General features: G+C 41.7%; 1 protein-coding gene across 1 annotated transcript in view; it reads right to left on the bottom strand.

The window, feature by feature from the left end:
- LOC139228956 (protein FAM240C) overlaps nt 1–9558 on the bottom strand; it is a 31325-nt gene extending 21767 nt beyond the window's left edge. The window contains exons 1-3 of the mRNA XM_070860579.1: nt 9508–9558; nt 6689–6754; nt 4200–4348 (exon numbers count right to left, since the gene is read on the bottom strand). Of these exons, the coding sequence (XP_070716680.1) occupies nt 4200–4348; nt 6689–6754; nt 9508–9510 (218 nt within the window). The 5' untranslated portion in view covers nt 9511–9558. The remainder of the gene's footprint in view (nt 1–4199; nt 4349–6688; nt 6755–9507) is intronic.
- Between the last annotated feature and the right edge of the window lie 4513 nt (nt 9559–14071).

Below are 14071 nucleotides of genomic sequence, written 5' to 3'. Positions count from 1 at the left end.
TGGCGGCGGCCGGACCACGAGGTACAGCACTGATGGAGCAACACGTGGCACCAAGCGAAGTAGAGGATTGGGGTAAAGATAGCAAGGCTCTCTTAAAGGAGGCCTGCAACTCACCACACTTAAAGGGACAGTTCCACACTCTCAATCAATGTAACAGCAACTGTGAGTTAGATGTAAAATATGTAATTGATGATCAGAGTTGTGTATATGCAATAAGCAAGGAAAAGTCATGCGATTGCAATCGGAGCGACAGGTTATGTACAATAAGTAATGAAACGTTGTGCGATGTAGAATTTCAGCTGCATACAGTCAATGCAGCGGGCAAATACCCATCGGGAGCACACAGGTCCAGCGAGCTACCCAATGTTGTAGCCTGCGTCCCTGGGACCAGTGTGGCCACAAGCAGCTAATATATACAAGCTGCAGAGTAAGCGATGTCAGGAGGGCAACGGTATCGATACCCTGCCCCCGATCGGCTCCACCTTTCAGGTACCCGATGGCACCAACCGCCACGAGCCTGAAAGAGCAAACTGCACTAAGGTGCAGCCCCCAGACCCTATCGCCACCAAGGCTACACCCGGGAACGAAGGGTCACCTGCAACGGGTTTCCCAAATGGGACTGGGACCAGCCAGGATCCCAAACCAAATAACGCCCAGGTAAACGAGTCAGCAGTTCCCTGTGCACTGCTAGACGACTGCTCCTCAGGGAGCAACAGTGACCCAGGGCTCAAGGAGAGGACAGGGAGGTCACAGGCATCTGTGAACCTGCCCAACTCTAGAAGCAACGGCAAAAGCCCCGAGAGCAGGCAACTTGAGCCAACCGGGTTCCCACTGCCAGCACTGGGCACGGCGCCACTACCTGACTACTTGGACAGCATCCAGCAGTCCTGGCACTAACATGTCCTCATGCACTGGTGCTGACCCCAGCACTGACTCCAAGAATATTCCAAAAATGTACCACGGATGCAATACTGTAAATGCAAAATTTTTTTGGGGACTTGAATGTATATGAATGTAATGAGCCAATGACACAATCTTTATGTGGCGGGGGAGAGAATGGAGTGGTCATGGACACGCAAACAGAAATCACCAGTAACTCTACTGCCAATGAAACACCACCTACTCATCCAAGATGGAAACGACCCGCCAAGGGTCAACCAGATAGAGCTAAGCCCAGAGCACAGTCAATGCAAAGGTGATTTGCACTGAAGGCTTGGGGGAGAGTGATGTCATGTATCCTACATGGTTATTGGGTGCACTATTAAAAGGTGTGCCACCAGAGGGCACTGCAGTGAGAGACTTGTAGGTTACCTGTACAGGTGTGCCAGGCCTAGTATAAAAGGCCTCCATGTATGATCCTCACTCTGGAGTTACATTAAGTGGACTAAGGTCACTACAGTTCAAGCACAATACATTGTCTCGTGGAGTCATTGTTAGAGTATCTGAAGACATAACAGAACCAACTAGAGAGCAGGCCATCCTAGACTGGGTCTTGTGTAATGAGAGAGGATTAATGAGCAATCTTGTCATGCGAGGCCCCTTGGGGAAGAGTGACCATAATATGGCAGAGTTCTTCATTAAGATGGAGAGTGACACAGTTAATTCAGAGACTAGGGTCCTGAACTTAAAGAAAAGTAACTTCAATGGTATGAGACGTGAATTGGTTGGATAGACTGGCGATTGATACTTAAAGGGTTGACGGTAGATAGGTAATGGCAGACATTTAAAGATAACATGGATGAACTACAACAATTGTACATCCCTGTCTGGCGTAAAAATAAAACGGGGAAGGTGGCTCAACCGTGGTTAACAAGGGAAATTAGGGATAGTGTTAAATTCAAGGAAGAGGCATATAAATTGGCCAGAAAAAGCTGCAAACCTGAGGACTGGGAGACATTTAGAATTCAGCAGAGAAGGACAAAGGATTTAATTAGGAGGAGGGAAATAGAGTATGAGAGTAAGCTTGCAGGGAACATAAAAACTAACTGCAAAAGCTTCTATCGATATGAGAAAAAGATTAGTGAAGGCTAATGTAGGTCCCTTGCAGTCAAAATCAGGTGAATTCATAATGGGGAACAAAGAAATGGCAGACCAATTGAACAAATACTTTGGTTCTGTCTTCACTAAGGAAGACACAAATAACCTCCCAAAACTATTGGGGACCAAGGGTCTAGCGAGAAGGAGGAACTGAGGGAACTGAGGGAAATCCTTATTAGTCCGGAAATGGTGTTAGGGAAATTGATGGGATTGAAGGCAGATAAATCCCCAGTGCCTGATAGTCTGCATCCCAGAGTACTTAAGGGAGTGGCCCTGGAAATAGTAGATGCATTGGTGGTCATTTTTCAACATTCCATGGACTCTGGATCAGTTCCTATGGATTGGAGGCTGGCTAATGAAACCCCACTTTTTAAAAAGGAGGGAGAGAGAAAACAGGGAATTATAGACCGGTTAGCCTGACATCGGCAGTGGGAAAATGCTGGAATCAATTATTAAAGATGTAATAGCAGCGCATTTGGAAAGCAGTGACAGGATCGGTCCAAGTCAGCATGGATTTATGAAATGGAAATCATGCTTGACAAATCTTCTAGAATTTTTTGAGGATGTAACTAGTAGAGTGTATAAGGGAGAACCAGTGGATGTGGTGTTTTTGGACTTTCAAAAGGCTTTTGACAAGATCCCATTCAAGAGATTAGTGTGCAAAATTAAGACACATGGTATTGGGGGGTAATGTATTGATGTGGATAGAGAACTGGTTGGCAGACAGGAAGCAAAGAGTGGGAATAAATGGGTCCTTTTCAGAATGGCAGGCAGTGACTAGTCGGGTATCGCAAGGTTCAGTGCTGGGACCCCAGCTATTTACAATATACATTAATGATTTAGATGGAGGAATTGAATGTAATATCTCCAAGTTTGCAGATGACACTAAGCTGGGTGGCAGTGTGAGCTGTGAGGAGGACGCTAAGAGGCTGCAAGGTGACTTGGACAGGTTAGGTGATCGGGCAAATGCATGGCAGATGCAGTATAATGTGGATAAGTGTGAAGTTATCCACTTTGGTGGAAAAAACAGGAAGGCAGATTATTATCTGAATGGTGCCAGATTAGTAAAAAGGGGCGGTGCAACGAGACCTGGGTGTCATGGTACATCAGTCATTGAAAGTTGGCATGCAGCTACAGCAAGCAGTTAAGAAAGCAAATGGCATGTTGGCCTTCATAGTGAGAGGATTTGAGTATAGGAGCAGGGAGGTCTTGCTGCAATTGAACAGGGCCTTGGTGAGACCACACCTTGAGTATTGTGTGCAATTTCGGTCTCCTAATCTGAGGAAGGGCATTCTTGCTATTGAGGGAGTGCAGCGAAGATTCACCAGGCTGATTCCCGGGATGGCAGGACTGACATATGAAGAAAGACTGGATCGACTAGGCTTATAGTCACTGGAATTTAGAAGAATGAGAGGGGATCTCATAGAAGCATATAAAATTCTGACGGGATTGGACAGGTTAGATGCAGGAAGAATGTTCCCGATGTTGGGGAAGACCAGAACCAGGGGTCACAGTCTAAGAATAAAGGGTAAGCCATATAGGACCGAGATGAGGAAAAACTTTTTCACCCAGAGAGTGGTGAACCTATGGAATTCTCTACCACAGAAAGTTGTTGAGTCCAGTTCATTGAATGTATTCAAAAGGGAGTTAGATGTGGCCCTTACGGCTAAAGGGATCAGGGAGTATGGAGAGAAGGCAGGAGTGGAATACTGAAGTTGCATGATCAGCCATGATCATATTGAATGGTGGTGCAGGCTCGAAGTGCCGAATCGCCTGCTCCTGCACCTGTTTTCTATCATGGGGGGAAATGTCTCCTACTTGTCCACCATAACTTCAGTGGAAATGTTGTTTACACCGTTTTTCCGCAGCTCTTCTGCCAAAGTTATGGCAGATGGAGGGAAGAACCACTGCAGAAATTCATCCCTCTGGATATGAACTCGTAATCCCTCATTCCATCACAATTTACAGTGGTGCTCCATTGCACTTTGTTTCACTGATTATTTTCATTAAGTTTTGGCAATATATAAAGTAACTGTAAATTATAAAGCCTAAGCCAGAGGGACAAGCAATTTTATCAGTGAAGTGATAAAACACATTTTCTAGACGTCAACTCTATGCTCTCTTGAAGCACAATTTATTTACAAAATAATCAAACAACACACCTACTAAGGGCACTCTTATTCAACCTCAACCTTTCCTGCTCCAGCCACTCCGTCTGCTTCTCAATTTTCTTCTCCCAGATAGTTTTCAGATCATATTTAGGGCCAGCTGCTCTCTCCCGATTGGACAAGAAAGACAAACTGTCCATTTCCTAGAAGAAATAAGTACACTGTGACTGAAGTTCGTGATTCAACAGCTGTACATTATGACAATCTTCACAGCAACAGAACCCTGCTTTTCTCAGGGTTCTACTAACACAATTTTAGTCTTTTTTGTATCTTGCTGATGCCCATGTTTATCAGTTTAAGGAATGATGCGCTGGAAATGGTACATTTTTTGCACCAAATGACTGAGCAGCGCTTCTAGTGAGATATAGCCACAGATTACAAGCAGCTTAAAGTTAATCAAATTCCAACCTTGGAACAGCATCTTTCAGTGCAATGCAAAATGATCATTACTTATTATAGAGGGAGAAGTAGAAAATTAAGTAGTTTCTTCGTCTTCTTCAGGTTATGTGTTCCTTCATTTTGCAAGTGACAGTGAACTTGGATATTTTAATTTTGCATTTTTGGTTTGCTTTTGCTGTATTTACTTAGGTCCTTGTTCTTTTTTGCATTTCAGTGTTTTCTCTTTTTTTCTTTTACCACCTACCTTTGAAGGCACACAGACATGATGTCGTAAATTATGGAAAATGCACTGGAGAGAAACCCTGTCCAATTACCATATTTTTGAAGCTTCAATGAGGTTTGCAGAATGAATCTCCTGATTCCCCAATTTCCATTTTCCGACTTGCCATCCAATTCTGCCCCCCAACTCCCCCCACCCTCACCAACCTCCAGTTGTACAGCTGGTGTATGTGAATAGAAAATCTCCTTGTTGCTTTTATATTCCTGTGCTTCTATCAATTAGATTTTTGAGAATTATTTTTTCCAACTTCATTCTTACCCTCTGATTTGGTTCTGTTTGTGTTCCTACATGAACCATTTAAAAGTATAATTTTAGCAAAGGAAAACGTAACAGAAAATATGACTTTATTGAAAATTAATAAAATCACTCCATATATCAAAGATTTAATTGCAACTTCCTCCCATCCCCTCCCTTTTCCACTACTTTGTTCCCTTCCTCCATACCCTGCACAGTGACCTGCTGAGGTACATTCTACAGTCAATCTAAGGTACCTCACCTAAGTAGCTAGTCCTGAAGTGCAGCACAAACAGCACAAGGTAGATTGCAGCCAACCCCGATCCTGTCTTCACCTAATGTTCACGTACACACTTCCAGTAGCTGGATACCAATCAGGAATAGGAACCCTGATCATTTTGTTGCTTCACTACTCCACAGGCACTGAGGACAGCTCCAGCGTACCAGCTGCTGCCCTAGCTAAGATCAGCCAATGCAGCACAGACCAGGGACTGAACCTGGATCCTTCTTGGTCTGTGTGGCTCAGTTAATCACTGCCTTAGCCAATTGAACCATTAGAGGAGCGAGTCGATTGCAATTTAGATTATGAGTTACAGAATATTCCATCATTGTTCTTAAATGTTTGTGCTGATTTCTTTTTAATATTCTACGCACCCATGCACTGAACGAAAATAATTTAAACTAAAAACTCACGTTAAATAATGCCAGAAAAAATCTCGTCAGCCTTAAAAACATCAACAGTTCTAAACATTTCACTAAATAAAACCTATTTTAATTAACACCACCTTATCTTTTGCAAGCATGGTTTCAGTGTAAGATTGATTTTTTTTGTTAATATGAACTGATGCTCATTTCTAAATGTTGTACCATCTTCTAGAGTATCCTGCAGACATACACTGTATAGGTTGAACACCAGTTTGATTCTTTATTTGAAACACAATTTGTTCATTTACAAATCCATTTACAAGTATTGTTACTTATCATCAGTATAAGTTAAAATCATCATTATGTCTTAATTTAAATTCAGTTAAAGCATCAGAAGGATTGCATGTTATTTTAGTCAGTCTTTTTTTTTTACTTTGAATTTGTACAACACTTAATTTGACAGCAAGCCTGCACTTTAAAAAGTGTTAAATTCTTTTTATTTTATAAGATTTATGACACAAATATATAACTTTAGAAAATATTTTTACTGAATTTACAACCCTGTAATTTGAAATGCAGTCTCACTACATGATTTACTGTACATATTTCCTAGAATGTTGATGGATCTAATATGATGAAAGATTGGCTTAAATCAGGACAGGCTTCCAGCTGAGAATATGTGGCAGCCATATTTGACACTCGCTCTTAACAACAGCACATTTATTCAAAGATCTCCTTACATCATACAAACTCACTTAGTAGAAATAGTTGGAAACAATTGTGATCCACTATAAATACCTTGAAATGTTTAAAGACATGGCCAAATTTTTGAAGTACAGTAATGAGATCCATAGAGGAGCACAGCATTAAGGGAGTTAATTTAACAAAATACATAAAATAGCATTTTAAAATACAATTCACTTACCAGAAGCAGAAGAAAAAATTGTTCCTCTAGTGAAATGATTGTTCCTCGAACTGCGGTGATGCCTATCTGTTTAGGGACGTAACCAGAGTGGGTAGTGGTCAACCTACACGAGCAATGTTTCTTTATGTTGTGTCTCCGCCCTGTTTATATGAGAGCTGGTGACAAAGTCTATTTTGAATAGAGGGCTTGTATCATTCCATGCATTTTGCAGCATAGTATGTGTGATGATATTATAGGCTGTGGGCTCCAGAAACATTGCCCATGGGGTGGGATAGTTACTGGCAGATGTCATTAAACTCCTGCAAGCCAAACATAACTTGGCAGAGATGGAATGGATATTTCTTTGAAAAGCACATCATTCACTTCAGTGCAGCTTTCATGGGACTTGCTCAAATTTGCTTTTGGCCTAACAGGAACTGGAAGTGTGAAATTGCTTGTATAACAATTCATGACGGAATATCGCATTACATGGAAACTGGCAGAGAAAATAAATTTGATTCCTGACTCGTGATATCTTCAAGTGAGACTTCAGAACTTGACTGTTAAATGTCACCGGGTCACTCATTAAAGGACTGCAACAGCATCCTTGCACATGTCAAATTATGTTAGAGATTCAAATGCTCCAATTGATTTGTAGCTATCATTTTAGTTCTTATATTTCTGTCACCATAACACAAGTGAAATGTAACACACCAAGGAAATTTGGTTTGCAACCAGTTTTCAGGTTTACTGTCTTATAAGATGGATGACATTTTAAATGATATAGGACTACATTTTATTTGTGTAAAAGATTAATATTTATGCACTAATTTGTTTTCCTCCTGCAGCTTTCTCCTCTTCTGAATGTACTGACTCGCATTGGGTACAGTTTCGTAGGCCCGAGTAGTAATTCAGCTAAAGTCATTCTTCTTGTGTGAGCCCGGACGGTGAATGAGTGTCAGCAGGTTGTTCAACTGTAAAAGGGGCTTGATGTCCATAAAAAAATATATATTCCAGCATGGTTAGTGAATAGCAATTGGGAGTGATTTTTCCCTTCCCTAGTTTGGGTCACTGAGACTAACAATTATATCCACATCACTAGCTGATTAATTCAGCTCACACAACTTAGACCAACGATTGAACCTGAGGTCTCCCTGGTTTGTATAGCTCCCTGTCACACCATGTGGTGTACTTACTCACTGCAGGTAATTTTGACTTTGTGCGATAGTGCAAAACCGGTGATAGCGAATCGGCAGCCCATTTCTTATCTCTCCCGATTTTTATTTCTATTGAAAAGATATAAAATGTGATGCTGATTTTACTTTTCATCCATTTTACACTATTACACAAAGTCTAAATTATCCCCACTGAGTCACCAAAGAAGTTTTTCTTTCAATTTTCCCCTCCAGTTTTCTCTCCTCTTTTCTGAAGGCATTGGCTCACTGGAGTATAGTGTCATGGACCAGCAGTCACACTCTAGCACTTTGTCCCAAGTGGGCATTATTTATGTGTGCGTCTTGACAGTGAATGTTGCTAGGCTATCCAACTATGGAGGACATCACACATACACATCCACCCACAGGCATGCAGATAGAAGAGTGTGAGGTTAAAGAATATGACATATTTGGTATCATTACTAAGTTGTGCATGGAATTCTGCTGTGTAAGTTATTATATAACACCTTTCATAACCTCAGGATATCCCAAAAGTGCTTTGTAGCAACCAGTTTGCAATGAGATAATGACCAGATAACCTGCTAATTGAGGAACTAATGTTGGCCAAAACACCAGGAAAACTCGTGCTCTAGTTTCCATGGGATCTCATACAAACACTTGAGAAGGCAGATGGGTCTTTGTTTAATGTCTCATACAAGAGACAGCACCTACCAATATTTCAACATTCCCTTAGTATTGCACTGAAGTGTCAGCCTAGATCACGTGTTAAAGTCTCAAGTGGGGCTTGAAGCCAGACTCAGAGGCAAGATGCTACCACTGATCTAAGGCTGACATCAATCCCATGGCTATTATATGGCTGACATTACTAATCCATGGAAGCTATAAGAAAATGTGGAGTGCCTTTTACTCAAAACCAAGTATTATCATTTTCGGTATGCTTTAGTATGCTTTTAGAATACTTTAGTATCTGTCTAGCTTACATGTGATTTTTAGTGCATTGCTGCAGTTAAGTAAAAGTCAGCTGTGAAACAACGTGAATGTTGAAAGAGAAAAGGGTAATACTAATGCATTGTAATAAAGTCCCCAGACATAGGTTAAATCTCTATAGCTCAGTGTCTGATTTCAGAAAACATGCCAAACCTTTTCAAAATTTACTTTGATCTTTCACTGTTGTTCAAATTCATTGTGGGTGGGCAATTGGCTTGTAACTTCTGTCTATGTATTTTGTAACAAACATCTTTAAATTCTTAAGAAAATTGGAGAAACAGATATGGCTCAACAGGGTTACAATAGATTATGGTAATAATGAATTTTCAGCATTACTTAGATGTGGCTATCTGAAGCATATGGAACATAAGAACATAAGAATTAGGAGCAGGAGTAGGAGTGATTACCTACCTATTAGTTTCCAAGAATGATTACACAGAGATAAAGACTGGAATTTTTCCGGCGCTCAGAGAACAGGATTGGTGGCAGGTCAGCTGTTAAATTTAAAATGATTGACAGCAGGTTGGGACCCCACTGTCAACCTGCCGCCACGCTACTTTCCCAGATGTTGGGTCTGTCATTACTGAACAGACCTAACATGCAGCAGCGGGGGGAGGCATTTTAGGTCATTATGACCTTGTTAAGAGCCTATTAAAAAGAATTTTGAGCTGAACTTACCATTTTACTCGGTTGTCCACAAGGTTCATGCTGCTCAGGGATCACGTTAGGTAAGGACATCGGGAGTTGTGTGACCATGAATTCATTTCAGGTGACAGAACCTCCCTGCGTGTTGTGATTCACTCCATAAGCATGTGGAGGGAATTGTGGGAGAGCCTGGGTGCAGCCGTGCACCTTTGTGTAATGCTTGTCAGTGTTTGCAGCAATTCAATGCTGTAGAACACGAACAGCACAACTGTCAAAATGAATATGGACATGGTTCCTTTATGGAAACCGGCTGATGACCCGTCATCAAATGACATCATCAGACAGGCTTCCTTCAATTGTCTGGGAAAAGCGCTGGGCTGGCTTACCAAGTCCAATCAATAGAAAATCATTTGTACAGAACGGGCTGGAGCCAGCAGCGAGGTTGGGACCCACCACATACCCCTGCCGCATCTGACCCACCAAGGTAGATGAAATTGCTGCCCAAGTTTCCGAAAGTTAATTTCTTTGGATGTTAGAGAATAATGATCATCTGAAAGTGATCATACAAAGATTGGATATCGAAGAGTGATGACACATAGAACAATGGACATGTAGGAATTTTTAAATATTCTTTCCTGGGATGTGGGCATCACTGGCAAGGCCAGCATTTATTACCCATGCCTAACTGCCCTTGAGAAGGTAGCTTCTTAAACCACTGGAGTCAGTGTGGTGAAGGTGCTCACAATGCTGTTCAGGAGGGAGTTCCAGGATTTTGACCGAGTGATGAAGGAACGGCGATATCATTCCAAGTCAGGATGGTCTGTGACCTGGAGGGAAACTTGGAGATGATGGTGTTCTCATGTGCCTGCTGCCCTTATCCTTCTAGATGGTAGAGGTCACAGATTTGGGAGGTGCTGTTGAAGAAGCCTTGGCAAGTTGCTGCAGTGCATCGTTCAGATGGTGCACACTGCGTCACATGATTATAGATGAATTCAAGTGGATTTTAAGATTTTCAGCAGTGTAAAAATGAAATCAATTTTTCAATTATAGAATCAAAGGGCTGAATCTTAACTCAAAAATGGGTGGGTTGGGGTTGGGTGAAAGGCTAAAATTTAAAAAATCTGAAACAGGGACCTAACCTGCCCATTTCTGGTTTTAACAGAGGCGGGTCGTAGGGCAGATGACCAATCCACAAGCGGGCCAGTCACTTAACTATTATAATGAGGCTGGCTGCCTTCATTTTAACAATCATTTTATTTTTAACTTAAGTTGCCTGGGTTTGCCAGGCAGAGAGAAAGCTAGTAAGTGAAAGGAGGTGAGAATCCATGAGGTGTGTCTTTACAACACTGTTTGTGGACCAGGAGGGTTTCCTCCCAGCCCAACAAGCTACCCAGCAACCCCTCCCCACAGTGATTTTTCTGCTCCCACTCCACCATCAGACCGCCCCCAACTACCATCTGCTCCCCCTGACCACCAACAGACACCTTGTGATCAGGATCCCCTCACCACAACGGGGAACCCCCCCCACTAGACCTACCTGCTTTCATCGGTTGCCGTCTTGTGCTGCAGGCTTTGCCGCCCGACAGGCCTCTAGTCTGTTTATCAGGCTGCCTTTGGGCAGGAAACCGACAGAAAACAATTTAAAAGAGCCCTGCAGTTAAAAACTGCAGGACATTCGGGAAACCCACACTTCCGGGTTTGTTGACCTCAAAACAGCAGGATCCCACCCACCCACCAACATGGAACATGACTTCGGGCTAAAATCCAGGTCATGGAATCTTACAGCACAGAAGATTTTTTGATCCATTTTGTCTGTGCCGGCTCTGGGAAAGAGCTCTTCTATTTAATCCCATACCCCAGCTTTTTCACCATAACCCTGCAAATTAGTCCTCTTCAAGTACATGTCCAATTGCATTTTTGAAAGTGCCAATGGAATCTGATTCCACCACCCTTTCAGATAATGCGTTCCAGATCACAGCAACCCTCTGTTAAAAATAATTCTCATTTCCCCTAGAGTTCTTTTGCCAATTATTTTAAATCTATGCCCTTTGGTTACCAACCCACTTGCCAGAGGAAACAGTTTCTCCCTCCTTGCTCATAAATTTGAATACCTCCATTAAATCGCCCCATAGCCTTCTCTGTTCTAACAACTTGTATTTATATAGCACCCTTAATGTAGTAAAATATCCCAAAGCGCTTCACAGGAGCATTATAAAACAAAATTTGACACCGCATTACATAAGGAGATATTAGGGCAGATGACCAAAAGCTAGGTCAAAGAGGTAGGTTTTAAGGAGCATCTTAAAAGAAGGAAAGAGAGGTAGAGAGGTGGCTGAATTCAGGAGGGAATTCCACAGCTTAGGGTCTTGGCAGCTGAAGGAATGGCCACCAATGTGGAGCAATTAAAATTGGGGGATGCACAAAAGGCCAGAATTAAAAGGAGAATCTAAGGAGAACAATCCCAGCATTTCCAATCTCTCCACATAATTGAAGTCCCTCATCCTCTGTACCCTCTCCAAGGCATTGACAGCTTTCCTAAATAATTGTACAAAATACTCTAGCAGAGACCTGATCTGTGATTTGTAAAGGTTTGTCATGACTTTCTTGTTTTTGTATTCAATGTCCCGATTTACAAAGTCAAGTATCCTATACGCTTTCTTAACCATCTTATCAACTTGCTCTGCTACCTTCAAAGATTTGTGAATATGTACAAGTCCCTCTGCTCTTGCATCCCCTTAAAAAAAGATTATACTGCCTCACCATGTGGTGCCTTCCCAAATCCATCACTTCACACTTAGCCATCTGCCAGTGGCCATTTCACCAGCCTAAGTCAGTCCTCCTGAAGTCTGCTAATATTCTCTTCATTCTCTACTACATTTCCAAGTTTTATATCAACTTCAAAATTGTAGACCCTATACCCAAGTCCAGGTCATTTATAGATAAGAAAAGCACTGGTCCCACTACTGACTGACTAGGGAACTCCATACCTCTGAAGTCAGAGAAACATTCATTCACCACTCGCTGCCTCCTCTCCCTTAACAAATTGCATACCCAAGTTACCACTTTCCAAATAAGTCTGTTATGTGGTACTTTACACACACATCTATATCTACATGTCTACTGTACTACCTTCATCAATCCTCTCGTTACTTCAAAAGAACTCAAGTTAGTCTTTCGCTTCTGGGATCTGGGTTGAAATCTATCCGTGTGAGGAGATGAAAGTTTCCTCAAACTGCTGCCTGTAACGGGTTCTTCATGAAATGAATGTAGCAAGTTTCAATCTAGTTCCTAGTAGACATGATCCCACAGCACAAAATTGGCCTCCCCCTCCCCTTCCCCCCCCTCCAGATTGAGTGTTCCCCCAATGAGTGGATGAAGCAAGGCTGTTGAGTGTCTGCCACCTAGCGATGGAAGCAAGGTAGTTATACAGCACTGCACAGATAGTTATGGACTCCTCCACATATACATCCAATCTGAATAAATGTTCAAATGACTCCATGAACACTGATGTTGAGCAGTCAAATACATTTGTTGGCAGATTCTGCAGCTAAAGGAGGCCTTAAGTTAGCATGCTGGCCTACAATTCCACCTCCAGACTATTGCTCTGTGCTTCACCAAATACTGCTTCCTACAACTCTAACTGATCCATCCTTCCCTAGCTGTGGATATTTTAAATGGGAAACTGGGTAGTAGAGCAAATTGACTTTTCATCCCAAAACTCCAGTTTTAATCCTGTTCACTCACTGGATGAAAGGCTCCTGTGTTTACTGGCTGTAAATAGAATGAGCTTGGACAGTCTAACTCCAGACAAGCTGATAACTTAAGACTGCCCCTGATTTGGCAGTGGTAGTAAATGGAAAATTTCACTCAGTTGAAGATTTGTCACTGATTAATTCGGGGGTTGGGGGCCCACATACCTTCATCTATCCATGCTATAATTGACGTGGAGATTTATTGATCTAAAGTTTATATTCCTGCATTAGAAAAAGTGTTTAATTTACCATCAACTTGCTGCCGAAATTCACAAAGAAGGAAAATAATTTAAATCAGTACATTAAAAAGTATGTTCTTGAATACCACCCAAGAACACCACAAGGCACAAATTGCAAGGCTCCATGAGCGCAGGTTGGAGACAGAAGTACAATGTTGTAGTGTGGATTCAGTGACCCAGGCTCGTGTCCAACAATGCACTGCACCCGGGCAAATCATTTCTGCATTTATTTTAAAATGATTTTATTTATTTTGAAATGCACACCTACCAGAAAGTGGGAGCATTTGTAATCATCCACTAGGTGGCAGTACTACTTAGACTTTGAATATGAATCTTTATACAAAGTTGAGTGTGAAATACTGGCCATCTTCAGGTGCAGCTCAATATTTCCAGAAGAAACAGCTTTGAATTCCAAGTAAATGCAGATAGGAATGATAGAATAATTTCATTTCACTTTATTACTGGATTTATGCCCATTGTACATAAACATTAGCCATTTAAACAAGTCATTAAAGCAAACTTTAGCAATCAAGATACTTGCAATTAAAATTGGTAAAAATGCTTTATTTACAAATTAAAATGAACATTTATAGCAGTGTAAGTATT

This window comes from Pristiophorus japonicus, chromosome 1, assembly GCF_044704955.1.
Source record: "Pristiophorus japonicus isolate sPriJap1 chromosome 1, sPriJap1.hap1, whole genome shotgun sequence".
NCBI lineage: Eukaryota > Metazoa > Chordata > Chondrichthyes > Pristiophoridae > Pristiophorus > Pristiophorus japonicus.
This window is presented reverse-complemented; position numbering and strand designations above follow the sequence as displayed.